The following is an 18005-nucleotide window of genomic DNA, read 5'->3' as shown; positions in this document are numbered from 1 at the left end:
CCGTCAGCGCGGCCTGAACTCCGGCTTGAACTCCAATCTGAATTGAATCAGCCAAGGTTCTGCGGATTTCATCATGAAAGTTTTCTTGAAAGGCTTCCAAGAATTGTTGAAAGTGTGTCCAGTCATTGGCTGGTTCTTTGCCTGGTCGAGGAGCCATCACAAGATCGAAACAATTGATAAGAATCGAAGTTTCAAGTCTACTAAATGATCTTCAGAATCATGAATATCGATAATGCGAAGGTAACGTTGAATTCTGAAAATACCTGTTAGCTTAGCCTTCTTAAGTCTGTTGAATTCTCAAAGAATGCCTAGAAGTAAGGATTCAAGAATTTGTTAAAACAAAAGGTCTAAGTTTATAAAATTAATAATCAAAAGTTATGTCTCTTACAAATCAAGAGATCACTATATATAACAAGATGATAAGTCATAACTCTTTTGGGATTAGAATCTACTTTTATCCTTAAGTCTTAATCCTAATCTTTTAAGGAATACTAATGCTGTTAAGGATAACATGTTTCCCAAGCTGCGATTTGTGACTTCGGTTGGTCTGACCGTCGGTTTGGGATGATACGTGGAGCTCATATTTAAGCTTGTCTTGTCTTGACCAAAGCATAAAGGTATAACGATGTACGCTACATCATAGTTACACAGCATGCTCTAGTTGAAGAACATAATAAGAAAGTTGTCAAGCAGCTTCTTGATAGATCTCGCAAAAACTTGGACGTGTGCAAATTTTCCAAGGATGCTTTGTCGCAGATCAAAGAAGGTCTCATGGAGATCTGATCGATTATTAGAAGAAAGTGCAGAATTCTATCAGTAGAGGTCAAGAAAAAAATCCAGAAAGATCCACGATATAGAGAATCTCACTATACACAGTTCAACGTTGTTCATCTTTCATCCATGAAAAATCTTTTCAATCAAAATCTTACACTTATATCATAAGAAACAATTAACACGCAAATATTATTTAGTCGCTTGGCAATCATGTAGCATCTCAGAATCTCCACATGCTCCATGAAATCTAATCTATTAAGAAACTAGTTTTGATTTCATGTGGAATATTAGACTATATTACACAATTTACCACTGAAAATTACCACTAATCCTAAGGTCTTCATTTATGGTAGAACTGTCTTTTATAACCCCTATACAAGTCATTTGTAATATACAACTACGGCTTAAAATTATTTGATCCCCGTGTTCATTTCATTAACTGGTGAAATTTCTGTGTGGTATAAACTTATTAAACCGGTCATACTATATTTGTTAATTAAACCTATTAGTTATATATAGTTTTTGTCATGTTTAATCGTGGATCATATTTGGAAAATGCGTATTTAAGTAGCTGTTCATATTGGCTCAGCAATTTAGATTTTTCAAGCCGGTCATACACAAACTTAACTAAACAGGTCAAAAAAATTCATCTCTATTCGTTTGACTTTGTAGCAGACGACAAAGGAGCACAATATAATTATGGCGTATTTTTTTGTTGCATGAAGAAGAACTAGTTTTGTTCGTTTTATTTTGAATAGACTGGTTATTGGCAAAATTGTCTAAGCATTTGTCATCAGCTTCCCTTCCAAAATTGTTACCACAATCTCTGTGAACCAATCAATAATCATAAGAAACTGAACCCAAATTAAAACAATTAAATTTTCTTGAACCAGAATATATAAATACCAACGATCAATAAACATTTAAGATATGAGTTTTTAATAAATCATAATATACATTGATATAACTAGGTAAGGAACCCGTTCGATATCGCACATGAACTCATTTTGTAAGAAAATATGCAATATTTTATATAACTACTTTTGAAAAATACAAGTGCTAGAAAGTAATCTTGCATGTAGCTATATTTTTTTTACTGATAATACCAAAAATCTATATTTTGTTTATATGTTGGTTGTAATAAAATTATAAATATGTCAATACCAAATAAGATATTTTTTCTTATTATCTGTTTAGCTAAGTTATTTAGAAATATCGAAGACAACTGATTATTTGGAACTAATAAAAAGTTAACACATTTCAATCTTACCATTTACTAAGATAACTTATAACGACAAATTGAATATTCATGATTTATTTGAAACCATATAAGATATGTGTAAAACATAATTTGATGGTATTTTAAGAGATCTTATTCATTAATATATTTTTCTAAACAAATCACACATACATTCTTCTTCCTTTTGTATCTTTTAGTCTTTTCAAAGAATTACATCCTAACAAATTAAAATGAGATTTTGGTATAACAGTACACAAATTGAATGAATCTTAAATTGTTTGTGACAATGTAAATATTATTCGTCTTTGATAGATCAATAAATTTGAAATTTCATCAAAACAATTATAGAAGAGACACATTGAAATATTTTTAAAAATACTAAAAAGATATTTTCCTTTATAATGAGAAGACACAACTCTTAAAACTAATTGTAAAAAAAAAAAGACATTTATTGGAGATATTTTCACTACTTTTAAAAACATTTCTAATAGTTGCATGTTGGAATAACAAAATTATTCTCAGTTTTTAATGAAGATACAACTTTTAACATCAAATGAGAGTAAAAATAACTTGTCTTTTATAATGAGAATTTACAACACTTAAAATTAATAATTGTAGAAATACACAATACTTTAAAAAAAATCTCAATAGTTGCATGTTGAAAGCAAAACTAATGTCAGTTTTTATGAAAAGACACAACTCTTGAAATTATGTTTAAAAATAATTTTGACTTTTATTGTGAGAAAATACAACTCTTAAAACTAATAATTGTAACCACGTGTTAGTGGTCGAGTGGCAGTAGGTGCTCCTGTTGGCTTGCAGCTTGTCTGTGAGTTCGAGGGTTCGATTCCGCTAAAGCTCGTGTGTTAGGGTGATTATCTTGAGGGACCTTAGGCCCAATGCGGAGAAGTCATGGTCCAAGCTGCATATGGCCACTGGTGGATTTAAATGGGATGATCACCAGCCCCCATGGATGCCTTCGGCGGGCTCCCGGGCTTTCTCTGGCAGACGGTCATTAGGCGCTAGTCGGGTCTCTTTCGAGGGCATCCGGATACCAGGGTAATAAAAAAAACCTAATAATTGTAAAAACACTTATTGGAATATTTTAACTACTTTAAAAAATTCCCAATAGTTGCATGTTGGAAAACAAAACTAATTTCAGTTTTTATGAAAAGCCACAACTCTTATTATTATGTTTAAAAATAGTTTGCCTTATATTGTGAGAAAATAAAACTATTAGAACTAATAATTGTTAAAAAACACTTATTTAAAAAACAATTTACTTTTCATAATGAGAAGATACAACTCTTTACCTTTTATATTGAGATATTTTAACTACTTTCTGAAAAAAATTCAATAGTTACATGTTGTAAAAAAATTAATATTAGTTTTTTTTATGAAAAGTCACAACTCTTAACATTAAATTAGATTCATATTATTAATTTTTAATGAAAATACACAACTCTTAACATTATATTTAGAAAAAAAAACAATTACCTTTCATAATGAGAACATACCACTTTTAATACTAATAATTTTACAAATACACTTATTGAAATATTTTAACTACTTTAAAAAAAAATTCCAATAGTTACATGTTTGAAAAACAAAACTAATGTCAGTTTTTTAATGAAAAGTCACAACTCTTAACATTAAATGAGATTCATATTATTATTTTTCTATGAAAGGACACACTTTTTAACACTAAATGGGATTTTTAAATAATTTATCCTATATAATGATAAACACACAACTCTTAAAACTAATAATATAAATACACTTATTGGGATATTTTAACTATTTAAAAAAAAAATCTCAATAGCTGCATGCTGGAAAACAAAACTAATGACAGGTTTTTAATTAAAGGATACAATTCTTAACATTATGTTTAAAAATATTTTTTTTCTTTTATAACGCGAATTTACAACTCTTAAAACTAAAAATTGTAGAAATGCACATTTGAGATATTTTAACTACTTAACAAAATTATTAGTAGTTGCATGTGGGAAAAAATACTAATGTCAGTTTTTAATGAAAAGACACATCTCTTAATACTATGTTTAAAAATAATTCACTATCTATCAAGCAACATGTGAGAAATAAACAATATGTTATTAGAAACGATGCTTGTTAATGCACTAATATGAAACAAACCAAGAGAAGCCGGTTGTTTTTGTGTGATGCACACGCTCAAATATAAAATTTACCGGATTTTGTGACATGATCGAACACTCTTATATAACCAAAGTGCATAAATATATAGAGCACAAATCATGTGTTTATGAAAAAAAAATTGAAGAAAAAATACATTTTTTTATCTAGTAGAAGAAAATTAAGACTAATAACTTCATTATTCCGTTTAGGATTGCTAGCCAAATACGAATGACCCATCCTATTATTTATTGTTGGCAACACTTCATTTGAATACTTTCTAAGTAATTGTAATCAAATAACTACATACAACCTTTTTTTCTTCATCATTTTAATAAAATTGTGAAAGATTTTCAATAAAAACTCATGGATAGCTTTTCAAAGTTATATATGAATAGTCATGACTTTTCAAATTATAGGTAGTTATTTTAAAATAATATCTTTATAATATATTTTTAAAAGACACATCAAAACACCAAATTTATAGAAAAACACTTATGACATATATAAACAACTTTTTAAAAAACTCCTATGGCGTTTACAATGGAAAGATATGAATCTTTACATTAACTAAGACTTTAAATATATTTAAGTATAACAAAATATATCAATATATATCTTATCGTCATTAGCATGTATCTTTTCATGCTAAAAATGTGAAATGGTTTTTAAGAGATTGTGAAAATGTGTAAAGATATTTTTTTATCATTCTAAGGTGTGTTTTTTATTTTAAATAAGGATCCAAAAAATGTCAAAGGATGTGCTTTCATTTTGTATGGGCTTCTCGTATAAACTTATTGGTTGTTCATAACGCTTATGAGATCTTTGATTCTCTGGATCATCAATATATAGCAGGATCAAAAAACCATGTGATTTCGAGAAACCAACAAGAGAGCCGCAATGTTTGGCTTAAAATCTGCTGGAAAATAACCAGCCAATACCACTTCCGTTTTAACAGAAGACAACACATGAAGACGAAACCACTAATTAAATCTGCGGCCCTTGCATTAGCGGTTTGACTATAAACACTCCATTTAGAGAGAAATATATTAGAGAATTTGATAGTGATGAACCAAATGGGTATAGCCAACAAGAGAAAACCAGATTATATTACCACTTGAAGAAACCGAACTCGCAAAGCCCGTTGTTGTTGATAGATTGCCGAGAATGACGACCAATTTAAAGACATGAAAACTCATGCTTGCATTACGTCTGATGAGGGAGGATACATACTTTACAGATATGAGTAGCAACTATTCTTTCTTCTCCCCTTTTAAAGCATCTATTATTTCTGTTGTAACTACTTTTTCAGCATAGATACTAAATTACGTAGAATTTGTGTAGACAAAGCAATAAGAAAAAGATGAAGAAGAAAATCCGACGGCCTTAGCGGCCGCCTTAGCGGCCGGAGATGTTAATTTTTTTTGAAGAAACGGTTGATAGGCAAAAAAATATTGTATTTATAGAGTTGAAAAGACATAAGCGGAAAAGATGCAATTTTCCAAGTCAAAAATGGTAATAAACTAAAAATATGAAATATAGTTATTAACTGAAACACAAAAATCATAATAAATAAAATTGAAAAGACATCAATTAAAAAGAAATATTATCTAAAAAATGAAAACAGTTGTAAACAAAAAAATTACCTTAAATAGTTATAAATTACAAAGAAATGTAATTTAAAAAATGAACAACAGTTGAAAACAAAAAAAAGTACCTATAATAAACAGTCATGAGCAAAATTTTAATGGAAAGAAAAATCCATAAGAATGAATTGGGATTGAAAATATCAAAGTAGTTGTAAGCAAAAAGGTACTATAAATGGTTATGAACAAAAATATATAATAAGTAATATTATAATGAAAAGGCGTATCCGTTCGAATTAATCAGGATTGCTATAATTAATAGATTTACCAAATAAACCAAAAAAAAATTATATTACATATGTTAGCACATACACTTCTAACAAATTTTAGTAAATATATTTTTTAAATGATACAAAATTTGTTAGCAGATACACAATTTTTAACTTTTGCATGATTTGATAGTTGATTTGTTAATTGATATGTTGTTTGGTATATTCTCTCTTAGTTGATACTTGATACAACAATATATCAAAACATGTAAGCCAAAAACCAATAATACACATTGATACACTTCTTGAACATTTATCATTTTCATAGTCAGTTAAATGAAATCTTATACTATTTAACAGTAAATATTTATTATTTGGTATTGAGCAATGTATCAATATGTGAAAACATCTATCTATTATCTATCTATTATTATAAAATAGAGTTTATTCTCTCCTCATTAGGACATATAGGATGACCAGCTAGATAAGTCGAAGGCCCTGCATGTGACATGTGTCCTCTCAAGTAATCCGCACCGTTTCATTAACTCCATGTGTTTTGGCCTTTTTTGTTTATCTTTGTGTCGTTGTGTTTTTGGGCTCAGGAAACTGGCTGTTCTTATGTATTGATGTGGAGAAAGCCTAATAGATTGAATCCTAAATGTGATTTACGCGCATAATGGATTTCAGGGTTCGTCTCTCTACGGTTCCGACTTCTGATCTTCATCTGTATCATTGAAACGGTTCCAGTTATCTCTTCTTCGTGTTTAACCCCTTATTAATTCGAACAATCCCGATCTAGCTATGAATGCGATCTTTCTTCGGCGAGTCGGTCTATCTAAGATTATAAAAAGGTCAGCATTCCTCCTCTCGAAACCATCTTCTATTTGTTTCTCAATATACTTATTGAGATTGCTAACTCGACAATGTTTCTTCAATCTTGATAATTGTGTATTCAAATAATTCCGATAAACTACTCTGTGTTTATTGATTTCGATTTCTAATTTGTTTGTTGATTTTGTTTACATTTGTTCATCTATTGATTACATTTGTTCATCTATTGATTGTTAAAATTATTTATTCAGAGCTTTTGTTTATGGGAGATGATAGTGGGAGTGGAAATCACTATTTTTGTAAAGTTCAGGTAAGGTAGATCTCTGAATTATTTGTCGTTTTTCCAAATCTAAGACACAAAAAGACATTAGATATCTGTGTAAGGTACTGCACCCTCCTATAACCCTCGATGACAAACTCAGAAGAATCTTGGGAGAAAGTATTCACGGGTTAGTGATAACAACCGCTCCATCGATGAGGTTTGAATCACATAAACTTTTTTTTGTCTTGGTTTGTGTGAGTTTATATCTATTGGTGTTTTTTTTTTATTTTTCTTTCTCTAGACAGGTTGCTTCGGCTCTTTCACATGCTGGTTTGGAGTCCTCGAATCTGATTGTTGGTATTGATGTCACCAAGAGCAACGATTGGACAGGTTAGACAAGTTATGATCTTTATGTATAGAAACTGTTTTAGTCTAGATTTTAAGTGAATGCTGCTCTGATCCAAAAGCTAACTGGTGATTTGATTTGGAATAATCCCAAACCCTCATTAGCAAGCTATTTCTATCATTGGAAAGAAGATTTCATCGGTTTTTGATCGGGATAACTTGATCTACGTTATGGATTCAGAGATGGTAATAACTTCAAAAGTTATATTTTATCATTTAACTGCTAAGTTTGTTGTTTGGTCTGTGATTACAGATTTCAGATTGGTTTCTTTGGTTATTACGTCTGTCTCGAATGATAATCATTGCATCAATAGTCCTGGTGGTTATGGGTCGTTACAGTGGTAAGTTTTCTCTTCATGTGTTTTTGCTTTGAACATTACAGTTAAAGACTTTTTGATGGTTTACAACAGGATTCATAGCAATGTATGCTACATAAGCTAGCAGAGATGTCGATTGCTGCCTTACCCCTTAGTCAGCCTTTTATCTCTAAGGGAAGGTGGACTCTTGGAGTTCTTTGAGGGAAACAGATCAAGAAGCAGGGCAACAATTGATGTGCAAAAGCATGGAATTTAACAATGATGCCTCTGATAAAAAGCTTATTATAGATCTCGGCTTCTGGCTACCACAAAGCATCAAGGTAAAAATTAGATTCAAACTTTCTCTTATGCCATTCCAGATAATTTAAGACTCATCATAATGTTTTTTTCTCTGATGATAGGATCATTTAAATAAGATTAACATAGTGACGAATCTCAATACATAGGTAACAAAAATCATAACCCTTTCTCCCCATTTTTCAACTATTTGGATATTGTAAACTCATTTCTTTATTTCTTGCTTTTAGATTCTACATACATGATTCGGGGTGTTCAAGCAATGCATCAGACAGTTTTTATTGTACACTTCTTGCTCAGAGCGTTGTTCATGGTGAAATGTCCAGCGGTCTTATTAATGGAAGACCAACATACATTCCTTACAACGTACGTTACTGACACTGATCAAATGCGTTAACCGCTGTCAATCACAGAACGATCCGAGTTGTGATCATGGATGTTGGATTGGAATAATCTGGTTCGACATAACAGAGCAGTGGTCTTGCGTGATGGTTCTAACCTGATCTTTTTTGTTTATTGCAGAGGATAACAGAGAAACAGAACAGTGTGGCGATTACAGATAGAATGTGGACAAGGCTAATGTCTTCAACGAATCAGTCCAGTTTCTTAGACCCTAAGGATATAACCGAGGAGAAGAATGAGGTGCCGGAAAAGCCACACATCTTGACGGTGAAAACAGTGACGGACTTTTCGATATTCTTCGAGCTACTAAAGAGATCACTAAGTAATGGTACAAAAACATTGTTTATAGACCTTCCAAACCAAAACATATATTGTATGCTTTTTCCTTGAACGATAAGTTTTGGCAAAAATGAAATAATTGTATGTTCTAGAGATTTCGCATATTTGTTGGCATATATGCAATGTTTTATTAGCTTGTTGTACATGTTTAGTTTTGTAACCACTAACCCTTTGAATCTACACCACATCATATGATAGTATTTGCGTATCCGTACAAAAAAATTGAAAAGATATACAACCTAAATAGAATTAGCAATTTTATTTTTTTCAGTTTATTTTTTTTTTTATCTAAGAACCATATTTTGGTGGGTAAACATTGATTAATCTGAAGTTATATTAAAAATTTGTTTTAACATGTTATATATATATATAAAGAATTTTATTTTAAATAAAGGATAAATAATAAGAAATTATTTTTTTTAAATAAAAATATAGTAAGCTTCCCTAAATATATAGTAAATTAGTTACATATAAGATAGTCAATCATAAAAAGAAGATTCAAAAATTAATGAGTAAATTTTATTTTTAAAATCTAATCAGTTATTTGGATAATAAAGTTTATTTAGTCTCTAAATATAATAATATATATAATTCAGTAATATATTTTCTGAATAATAATAATAATTAATATTATGTTTTCCAGACTTAAAATAATTATCTATAACAGTGAATTATATATTTATGTTTTGGATTATGTAAGTTAGTGATTCCAAAAGAAAAAAAAATGAAATGAAATATTACTAAATTCACAAAGTATGTATAAAAGAGAGAAAAAAAATCAATGTTTTGAGTGTTAAACCTAACTGAAATAATAAAAGATCGATTCTATTAGCTATATGTATATATATAGATATATTAAATTTTGAGCATACATTTAAATTTTTTTTAATTAAATTATGATCTCTAACCACACTTATAATGTAAAAAATAATGTCAATTTTAATTAAACGTATACAAAATAAAATGAAGATATGTTTTCACTAAATAAAAAATATACGACAGAAAAAAAAGATAATAACTAAAATAGTACAATGTCGTAAAATATATTCGACAAAAAATAAAAATGAAAACACATTAGAAAAATAAACAAAACATCAAAAGTTAAACTAAATAAATTATAATATAAATACCAAAAAATAACAATTGTTAATAATAGCAATTATTCACATTGTACAAAACAACTATATAATACTTTTGACATAGAGTTTCTCTAAATTAAAATATTATTCTCCACTATATTAAATACCCTCACTAAAGAAAAAAAACAAATACAATAGCATTTGAAAACATAACTCCTTATCTTTCGATCGATTTTATTTGATTTAACTTATAATGCTTAAGGTTTAAATGTAGGGAAGTGTTATGAATATTATGACACTATAAAATCTTGCAACTCTGAATCAAATCAACAATAATATTGAGAATTCTCCCATATCATTTTTTAGTTTATATAATTGGCGTAGACAACACTAAACCCTTAACATAATCACATTCACAACCAACTGAACATTATTATACAAAATTATATCTTTCATGAAAACCAATACATCAAATCCCGCGCGTAGCGCGGACCTGTCCTAGTTTACCATATAACAAATCATATATCATCTAACAAACAATATACCAAACAAACAGGAATAAACTATCAAACTATATATCGGTTAACAAACCATACTACATGTTTTGCTAAGATAGATCATAACTATGTGTAGCATGTTAAAGAAACAAGGTATCTACTACGAAAACATGTCTCAGGTAACAAAAAATATATTAGATGATAAATTATGTATCAGGCAAAATATAACACCTAACAACTCATGTATCATCTAACTAACCATATATCTACTAATGAGACCTATCTGTAACATCTTACCACACATTATCTCAAACGGCAATATAAAACTGAAGTAACATCTGACAATACATCTATCTCAAAGGACGACATGAAACTTAAGATCTATCAAAACATGAATAATATTGGATAACAAGTAAAATGTCTACTAACAAAAATGTTATGCACATCAAAAATAAAATCACAGACTCGCTCGGTCTTCTCTTCGGTCTTGAGCATATTTCCAATCTTAAAAAGAGACTTCATCAGCTGCTTCACCTCTAGATCTAACGCATATTTCACCTACACCACCAAACACATCTCAGACTTCCATATAAATTTGATGCACATAAAACTAAATAGCCAAACCCAAAGAATGTATATCATCAACGATTAAAATTATAAAGAGAACAATATTACCCACCTATTTTAAGTTGCTAATGGAAAATATATGAAAATTTTCAAAGAGAGTCTGATGTAGATTGGTAAAGTTTGGAATAAAAATGAGAGAATGAAGTTGAGAAAAAAGAATATAGTTCGTGCGTGATAGGAGAGGAAAACAAAGATGATAGAAAAAAGATGATAGAGAGTTAGATGATAGGATAAGAAAGAGATAGAAGACAAATATGACCACTTGTCTGATTTAGTCTTACACACCTATTCTACAAACACTAGACTTTATGTAAAATTGGAACAAAAATATTAATATCAAATCAGATGTAGAATCCTGATTAAATCATCTTCTATGGGCATAGAAACCAATTAACTCTTAATTAACTTATTAAAATAAGATAACTTTTTTAATAATTTGTTAGTCAATGTTTGGAGCATTGAATTGATACAATAAAATATCTGGAATACGTTATACATTGACCCATAGTATTTGTAGTTAGAAACCATACAATACTTGACATGAATTTGCATACTTTATCATATAGTATGTATAGTTACGGATCTTTTTCGTCCAACATATGCAAAACTAGTATATTATAATATTTATATCGCACTTATTATGATACTTATATAACATTTTATATTCTACATACAAAAATTGTTAAGTTGATCCGACACCATTTATTTTGCATAAGTTATTTATTTATTTATTTATTTGTATTTTGTATGATTTATTATTCTCCCATGATCAATTAGAAGAACTGCTTTCTCCTTTCTGACTTGCTTGTTCTGCTTCCGATGGGCTGTCAAAATTTCATACCATTACTACAAATCCTAACATTTACTTTATATATTTTATATTCTACAAATAGAATATGTTGTATAGCTACAATATATTTTTTTTTTGATCAAAGCTACAATATAATAACTTATTTTCATATGGCTTTTAGGGTCATATAAATTCCATAATTTGGAAGACAATGCAAATTGCATGGGACTATTTTTATGATACATATATAAAATCCGTCAAAAACATCATTAGTTAACACATAAAATATTAGTAAATACATATATATATATACATACATATATCGACCATCGAAATGCTCTTAAAAAATTTCAGTTAAAATATATATATATATATATATATATATATATCAAAAAAAGAAAATGTATAACCAATGAGAGATAGTTTTTTGAAAACGCAAAAAAAAAAAATTAAACAAAAGAAGACGCACCACATAGAGAAAATATAATTTTCACATTCAAAAAAAAAAACTATACGTATATATAAACAAAAGTAGACTCACCACATAGAGAAAATGAATTTTGTATCTTTCCAATATAATTGGATGACATCGCCTGTTTTGAGATCTCTTTCATCTCTCAAACTTTTCCACCCTTGTCCGATATAATAACCAGCTTTGTTTTTATTAAGGTTTACCCAATAGGACTTGTCATTGTCCAGAATTTCCACTTGAGCACCATTTCGGGGTAACGTAAATCCCAGGTTCTTTTCTATGTTTTCGATCTTCTGTGTTGGTAAAATCAACCAACCTTGTGTGGAAAGATCGGTGTCTGTTAACACTCTTTTTGTCATCATATCGGGATCCATTTTACTAGACTTGTAACACTTTAACTTTATAACTATGAATGCTTTTAGAAAATGAAATGTTTGAGGAGATGAGAGCTCTACACATATATTTATATATAGTTCTCGGCAAAACATTGTTCTTCCTTGTCTTCAATGTTTATGTTAACAGTATTAATGATCTTAAAATCAATTCTCTAATTTAAGTAACTTATATGGAAGCATTTTCTAAGCCATCATATTTTAATTAAAAATTTATAGGTTAAACTAATTATTTATTCTAGTTATGCTACTGCAACAACCTTGAGTTTTTAATCCTTGCAAAACATACTCCCATATGTACAAGCTAAGTATATTGCAATATCTCAGAAACATTAAAAGATATTGATATAATAATTTTTAATTCCAAACACAATGTAATTGCGCATTTTAAGATATATTTAGTTTTAAAGTTAATCCAATTAATCTCTCAACATTTATTATTGAAACTTTAAATTACTATTACCAATAAGAAATCTAGTTATTATTACACAAGCGTGATTACAAGCATTTGTTTTGAGAATTAAGGGAGGTGTATTGAATCTGAAATTTGAAGTAATTTGATTTTTAATGAGTATGTAAATGATTGTAGGAGAATTAAAGAATTTGGCGTGATTTTTGTTAAAACACTCTAGAATCTCATCTAAAACAGTGAGATTTAGATTTTTATTTTTATAACTAAGGAACTCCCCTCAAACACTCTTGAAATAATTAAAGTACTCTAAAATCTCCAACTTAAAATTTGTTCAATAACAGTAGATTTCAGAGTGTTTTATGAAATGACAAGTTCAATAACATTGTATTTTAAAGTATTTTTTTTAATTCATGTTTGAATAATAGTGGATTTGTCATTTTAATATAAATCACTTGAAACTCTCAGTTGAATACACCCCCCTAAGTTTTCTGTCTGCGCTACGCGTGGACCTATATTAATTATTTGATTTATTTATTTTAATTAGTTTTAAATTACCAAAGTATAATAAATTTACAACATTATTTTACTAAAATATTTAAAATATGGTGTCTTATATTCTTATATTTATGTATGTAAGAATATATATATCTTTCAGCAAAAAAAAAAGAATATATATATTTTAATAAAAATAAGCATTTGATTTGTATTTCATTAATTAACTAATTTCTCATAAATATTTATTATTTCATTAATTAACTAATTTCTCATACATATTTTTTTTTTTTAAAATGGAAAATATAGTGCATATGCATAAATCAGTTTTTAAGAAATTATAATTTGATTTTTTAATTTTTATTACGTTTTGGGAAGCATCAGCTAGCTTTGTGCCCGTGCATCCGCGGTAATATAGTGGACGCTTCGCTCCCATTGCACTCATTTACCTCTTGCGTTCAGTGGGTACACAAAAGTGACAAAGTTGGTTTGAATACAAAACCATCCATATCTCTGAAGTCAAGTATTCCCCGCTATTCTAACTCAAAGAGCTGTTAGCTTACTCATTGGGAGGCATTCCACAAGAGAAGAACTTGATAGCTAGTCTGTCTACAAAGTGTAGATCGCGAGTGGTCTACTGGATTTTTTTCTGAGAAGATGGTTCAGAAACAGCAAAAGGAGCGTGTAGTGCAGATGGATGAACCCATCATGGAAGTTTGAGTTGGGACTGAGCCTTCCAGATTTTTTCTTTGGATGATCATTTAAATTTCATAGTTATTAAAACTGATTACAAATACTTTGAATTCTTAAAGAAAACACACCAATCAATTCAATAAATTGAACCAAATATGTTTCTTTAGAAAACCATAAACTTTTGAAAAAATTATTACAGTTAATATTTATAAAGTTAGCCATGTACATGTATATATAGTAAAACTCACTGAGGACTCTGATATACAAAAAGAATAATTAATTGTAGAATAATTAACAATATTTGATTTTTTTAAAAGTTATTGATTTTACTCTTTGCATTCACAATTTTTTTCTTTGGTGTTTGTCAATAAAATTGGCTATCACACATTTTTAAGAAATTAGTAATTATTTTTTATCCTTTTAATGTGGACATTATATCTTAAACTCAAATCTCAGTCTTTATAAGAAACCATTGAATTAAGGGTTTATTGGCGAGATAGCCAGATTTGAAAGACAAATGAAAAAAGTAACAATGATTTTGACGTAATTCATTGTCAGACTTTTTGGCTTGATTCCACCCGGTTATGCCCCTTACCATAACAGGTTGTCGGTTCGTTGTTATAAAGTGAACGACGTGGAGAGTTTGTCTGCCACTGTAACAATCACATATAATAGGGATCATTGTGCACAGCTGTCTTGAGCACGTATGCAGGAGGATATAAATCAAGAGTAGTGACGAACAGATGTGAGAGAGATAGAAACTCTGTTAACATAACAGCGATCTGAAGATGATGACATAAATCATATTCCGATTGTATTGCTTTCCATACTACGTCACGTACGTGGAATGGATTATTGTAAGTTCATTTACAATAGAGTGATGGTGTTCTCAATTTCAGAACCGTGATAAGGTGCATGGTGAAAGTAAAATACGAAATGGTTTACATAAAGTCAAGCCGAGTTCAGTAAAACCGTCCAATTTAGACGACGGAACTTTCCGTTTGACATGAGTCAGATGGAATGTAATATATATTATGAACGTAAATAGATACATGCGAAGAATCTTCTTTCCATTCCACATGAACTACATAAACTAGATAAAGTGTATGCACATGACCCAAAATAACCACTTACGTAGACGCTGATGTGTGCGGTTGTGCAGAGATGATGACGTATTCCCTGCAGTAAATGGCCACTAATGGATTACAACCCCTGTTCGGGAACGCGCTAGGCGCTAGCCGGACGGTCGGGTTGGGCCTAGCGCCTAAAGAGAAAATCGGGGATTAATCGGAAATTATGCGGGGCGGAATTTTTAGATGGTTTACTAAGTTATAAAACATGTTAATCTTTAATTGTGTATAACATTAATACATTTTCATGTTTAATATTGTATAAAACACACAAATAGAATATATAAACTTAATATAGTGTAATTTTCATCAAAATTATGAATATAAATGATATTTATAAAATTTTAGATCAAATAAATAAATAAAAATATTATTAAAAATAAAAAAAAAATAAAAATAAAAAATAAAATAAAAAATAAAAAATAAATAGATTAGGCGGCCGCCTAGGCGGCTAGGCGGTCATTTAGGCGGCTAGGCGGTCATTTAGGCGGTCTAGGCGGAAAAAAATCGAATATCCGATTTTTTAAACCGATTTGGCATAAATCGGGGCGGAAAAGTGACGCGTAACGCCTAGGCGGCGTAAATAAGTGGAGTTATTAGAGATGTTTTACTGTGCAGAGGTTAGTTTATGTTCCTCCAATCATAATCCTAATCCAATGTCAACCCCAATCTTTCATAAACTAACCCCTAGCCACTAATCACTAAACCTTACATGGAAATATAAACCCTTATCCAACATCAACCCCAATCTTTCATAAACTAAATCCAAATTTCGAAATGTAAGTAACATGCATTTCCATTCTACATGATCATATAGAATAGAAAATGTAACAAACGATATAGCACATTACATATATATTGCTCAAATTTTGAGGTATCTATGATTACAGGGAAGAAGGTAATCACTAAACCCTACACGGAAATATAACCCTAATGTCATCTCAATCTTAATTTACTAAACCCTACATGGAAGTATATACCCTAACTCAATGTCAACCCTAATCTTTCATAAACTAAACCCTAGCCACTTATCTCTACGCCCTACATAGAAATATAAACCCTAATCGAATGTCAACCCCAATCTTCCATATACCCTAACTCAATGTTAACCACAATCATACATGAATTAAACCCTATCAACTATTCGGTAAACCCTACGCGGGAATATAAATCATAATCCAATGTCAACCCCAATCTTTCATAAACTAACTCCTAGCCACTAATCACTAAACCCTACATGGAAATATAAACCCTAATCTAATATCAACCCCAATCTTTCATAAACTAAATCCAAATTTCGAAATGTAAGTAACATGCATTTCCATTCTACATGATCATATAGAATAGAAAATGTAACAAACGATATAGCACATTACATATATATTGTTCAAATTTTGAGGTATCTATGATTACAGGGAAGAAGGTAATCACTAAACCCTACACGAAAATATAACCTTAATCCCATCTCAATATTAATTTACTAAACCCTACATGGAAGTATATACCCTAATTCAATGTCAACCCCAATCTTTCATAAACTAAACCCTAGCCACTTATCTCTAAGCCCTACATAGAAATATAAACTCTAATCGAATGTCAACCCCAATCTTCTATAAACTAAATCCAAATCTGAAATGCCTATAAGATCTGTTTCCATTCTGCATTAGCATATAGAATAGAAAATGTGACAAAATAAATAGCATAATACATATTGTTCACATTTTGAAGTGTTTATGATTGCAGAGAAAGAGGTAATGCTTACACCAAATTTAAATTGACTGTAGCGAAAGAAATGAAGATTGACGGAATTAGAGAAAGGAAGTAGAACAGACAACATCATATGAATATCATTCCATTCAACATCACATTGTATTATGTTTTATTTGATGTCATAATAATGTTATATGGCAAATATGTGTTATAGAAGCGTATATTGCCATGTCGAGCTCAGTAATTGTGTTAACTATTTTAAGATAATGTACGTACTATACGCAGTTAGTGAAACACTATTTACGCATATGGAATATGATTTCATTCTTCCAGTGTATGCAACGAAAAGGAAGAAGATACATAGAGTTGGAGTCACTACATAAAACATTAATACAACACAGAGGTAGTTTAGATGGTAGTATCTAAAAACAAGAAGCAAAGCTAGAACATAAAAACAATGCTTAGAAACCATAAACCCATGTCTACACGTCCTGGGTGAGTGCTCCGGCTTGACACAGTGCCAGTGTTTCAATCAAGTAGTACTCTGCAGCTACATAAACATTTTCTTCAGTGAAGGCCATACACTTCAATTCCATCCCAACGGCGTGCATTTATAACATAATAAGTGTAAATACAGCGGAGCAACCTATACAAAATCAAAGTCGCTTAGTTCTATAAAAACATTTATTCTAAGCCAAATGTTTTTGTCTTGGAATCACAAAGAGAATATGACATGAGCGAACTACAGTCAATACATAGCACAAGATAAACATTTCTATTTATATGGAATAGTATATCTATATATGACATGGTACACATGGTTACATAGAATGGAATT

General features: G+C 29.8%; 1 protein-coding gene and 2 long non-coding RNA genes across 19 annotated transcripts; 1 reads left to right on the top strand and 2 right to left on the bottom strand.

Moving 5' to 3' along the window:
- The first annotated feature begins 6570 nt into the window (after positions 1-6570).
- LOC106436200 lies at positions 6571-9070 on the top strand. Of its 17 annotated transcripts, XR_007320802.1 has the most exons (10): positions 6610-6871; positions 7103-7161; positions 7236-7330; positions 7415-7503; positions 7624-7704; positions 7772-7859; positions 7929-8155; positions 8237-8281; positions 8363-8498; positions 8655-9070. It is a non-coding gene; the product is annotated as an uncharacterized LOC106436200 (long non-coding RNA). The 17 variants fall into 17 exon arrangements; XR_007320815.1 differs by lacking the exon at positions 7624-7704 and having other exon boundaries at positions 6601-6871; positions 7223-7330; positions 7419-7503; XR_007320814.1 differs by having other exon boundaries at positions 7419-7503; positions 7624-7859.
- Positions 9071-10622: 1552 nt separating this feature from the next.
- On the bottom strand, positions 10623-12263 carry LOC125583735. Its single transcript, XR_007320798.1, has 2 exons — positions 11129-12263; positions 10623-11007 (listed from the first exon to the last, which is right to left on the bottom strand). It is a non-coding gene; the product is annotated as an uncharacterized LOC125583735 (long non-coding RNA).
- A 3-nt stretch (positions 12264-12266) lies between these two features.
- On the bottom strand, positions 12267-13662 carry LOC125583734 (B3 domain-containing protein At1g08985-like). The gene has a single exon (XM_048751190.1). The coding sequence runs from the start codon at positions 12824-12826 to the stop codon at positions 12404-12406; it is 423 nt and encodes a 140-aa protein (XP_048607147.1). The 5' UTR covers positions 12827-13662; the 3' UTR covers positions 12267-12403.
- Between the last annotated feature and the right edge of the window lie 4343 nt (positions 13663-18005).

Source organism: Brassica napus, chromosome C3 (genome assembly GCF_020379485.1).
Source record: "Brassica napus cultivar Da-Ae chromosome C3, Da-Ae, whole genome shotgun sequence".
In the NCBI taxonomy this organism is placed as follows: domain Eukaryota; kingdom Viridiplantae; phylum Streptophyta; class Magnoliopsida; order Brassicales; family Brassicaceae; genus Brassica; species Brassica napus.
Note: the sequence above shows the minus strand (reverse complement) of the source record. Positions and strands in the feature narration are given on the sequence as shown.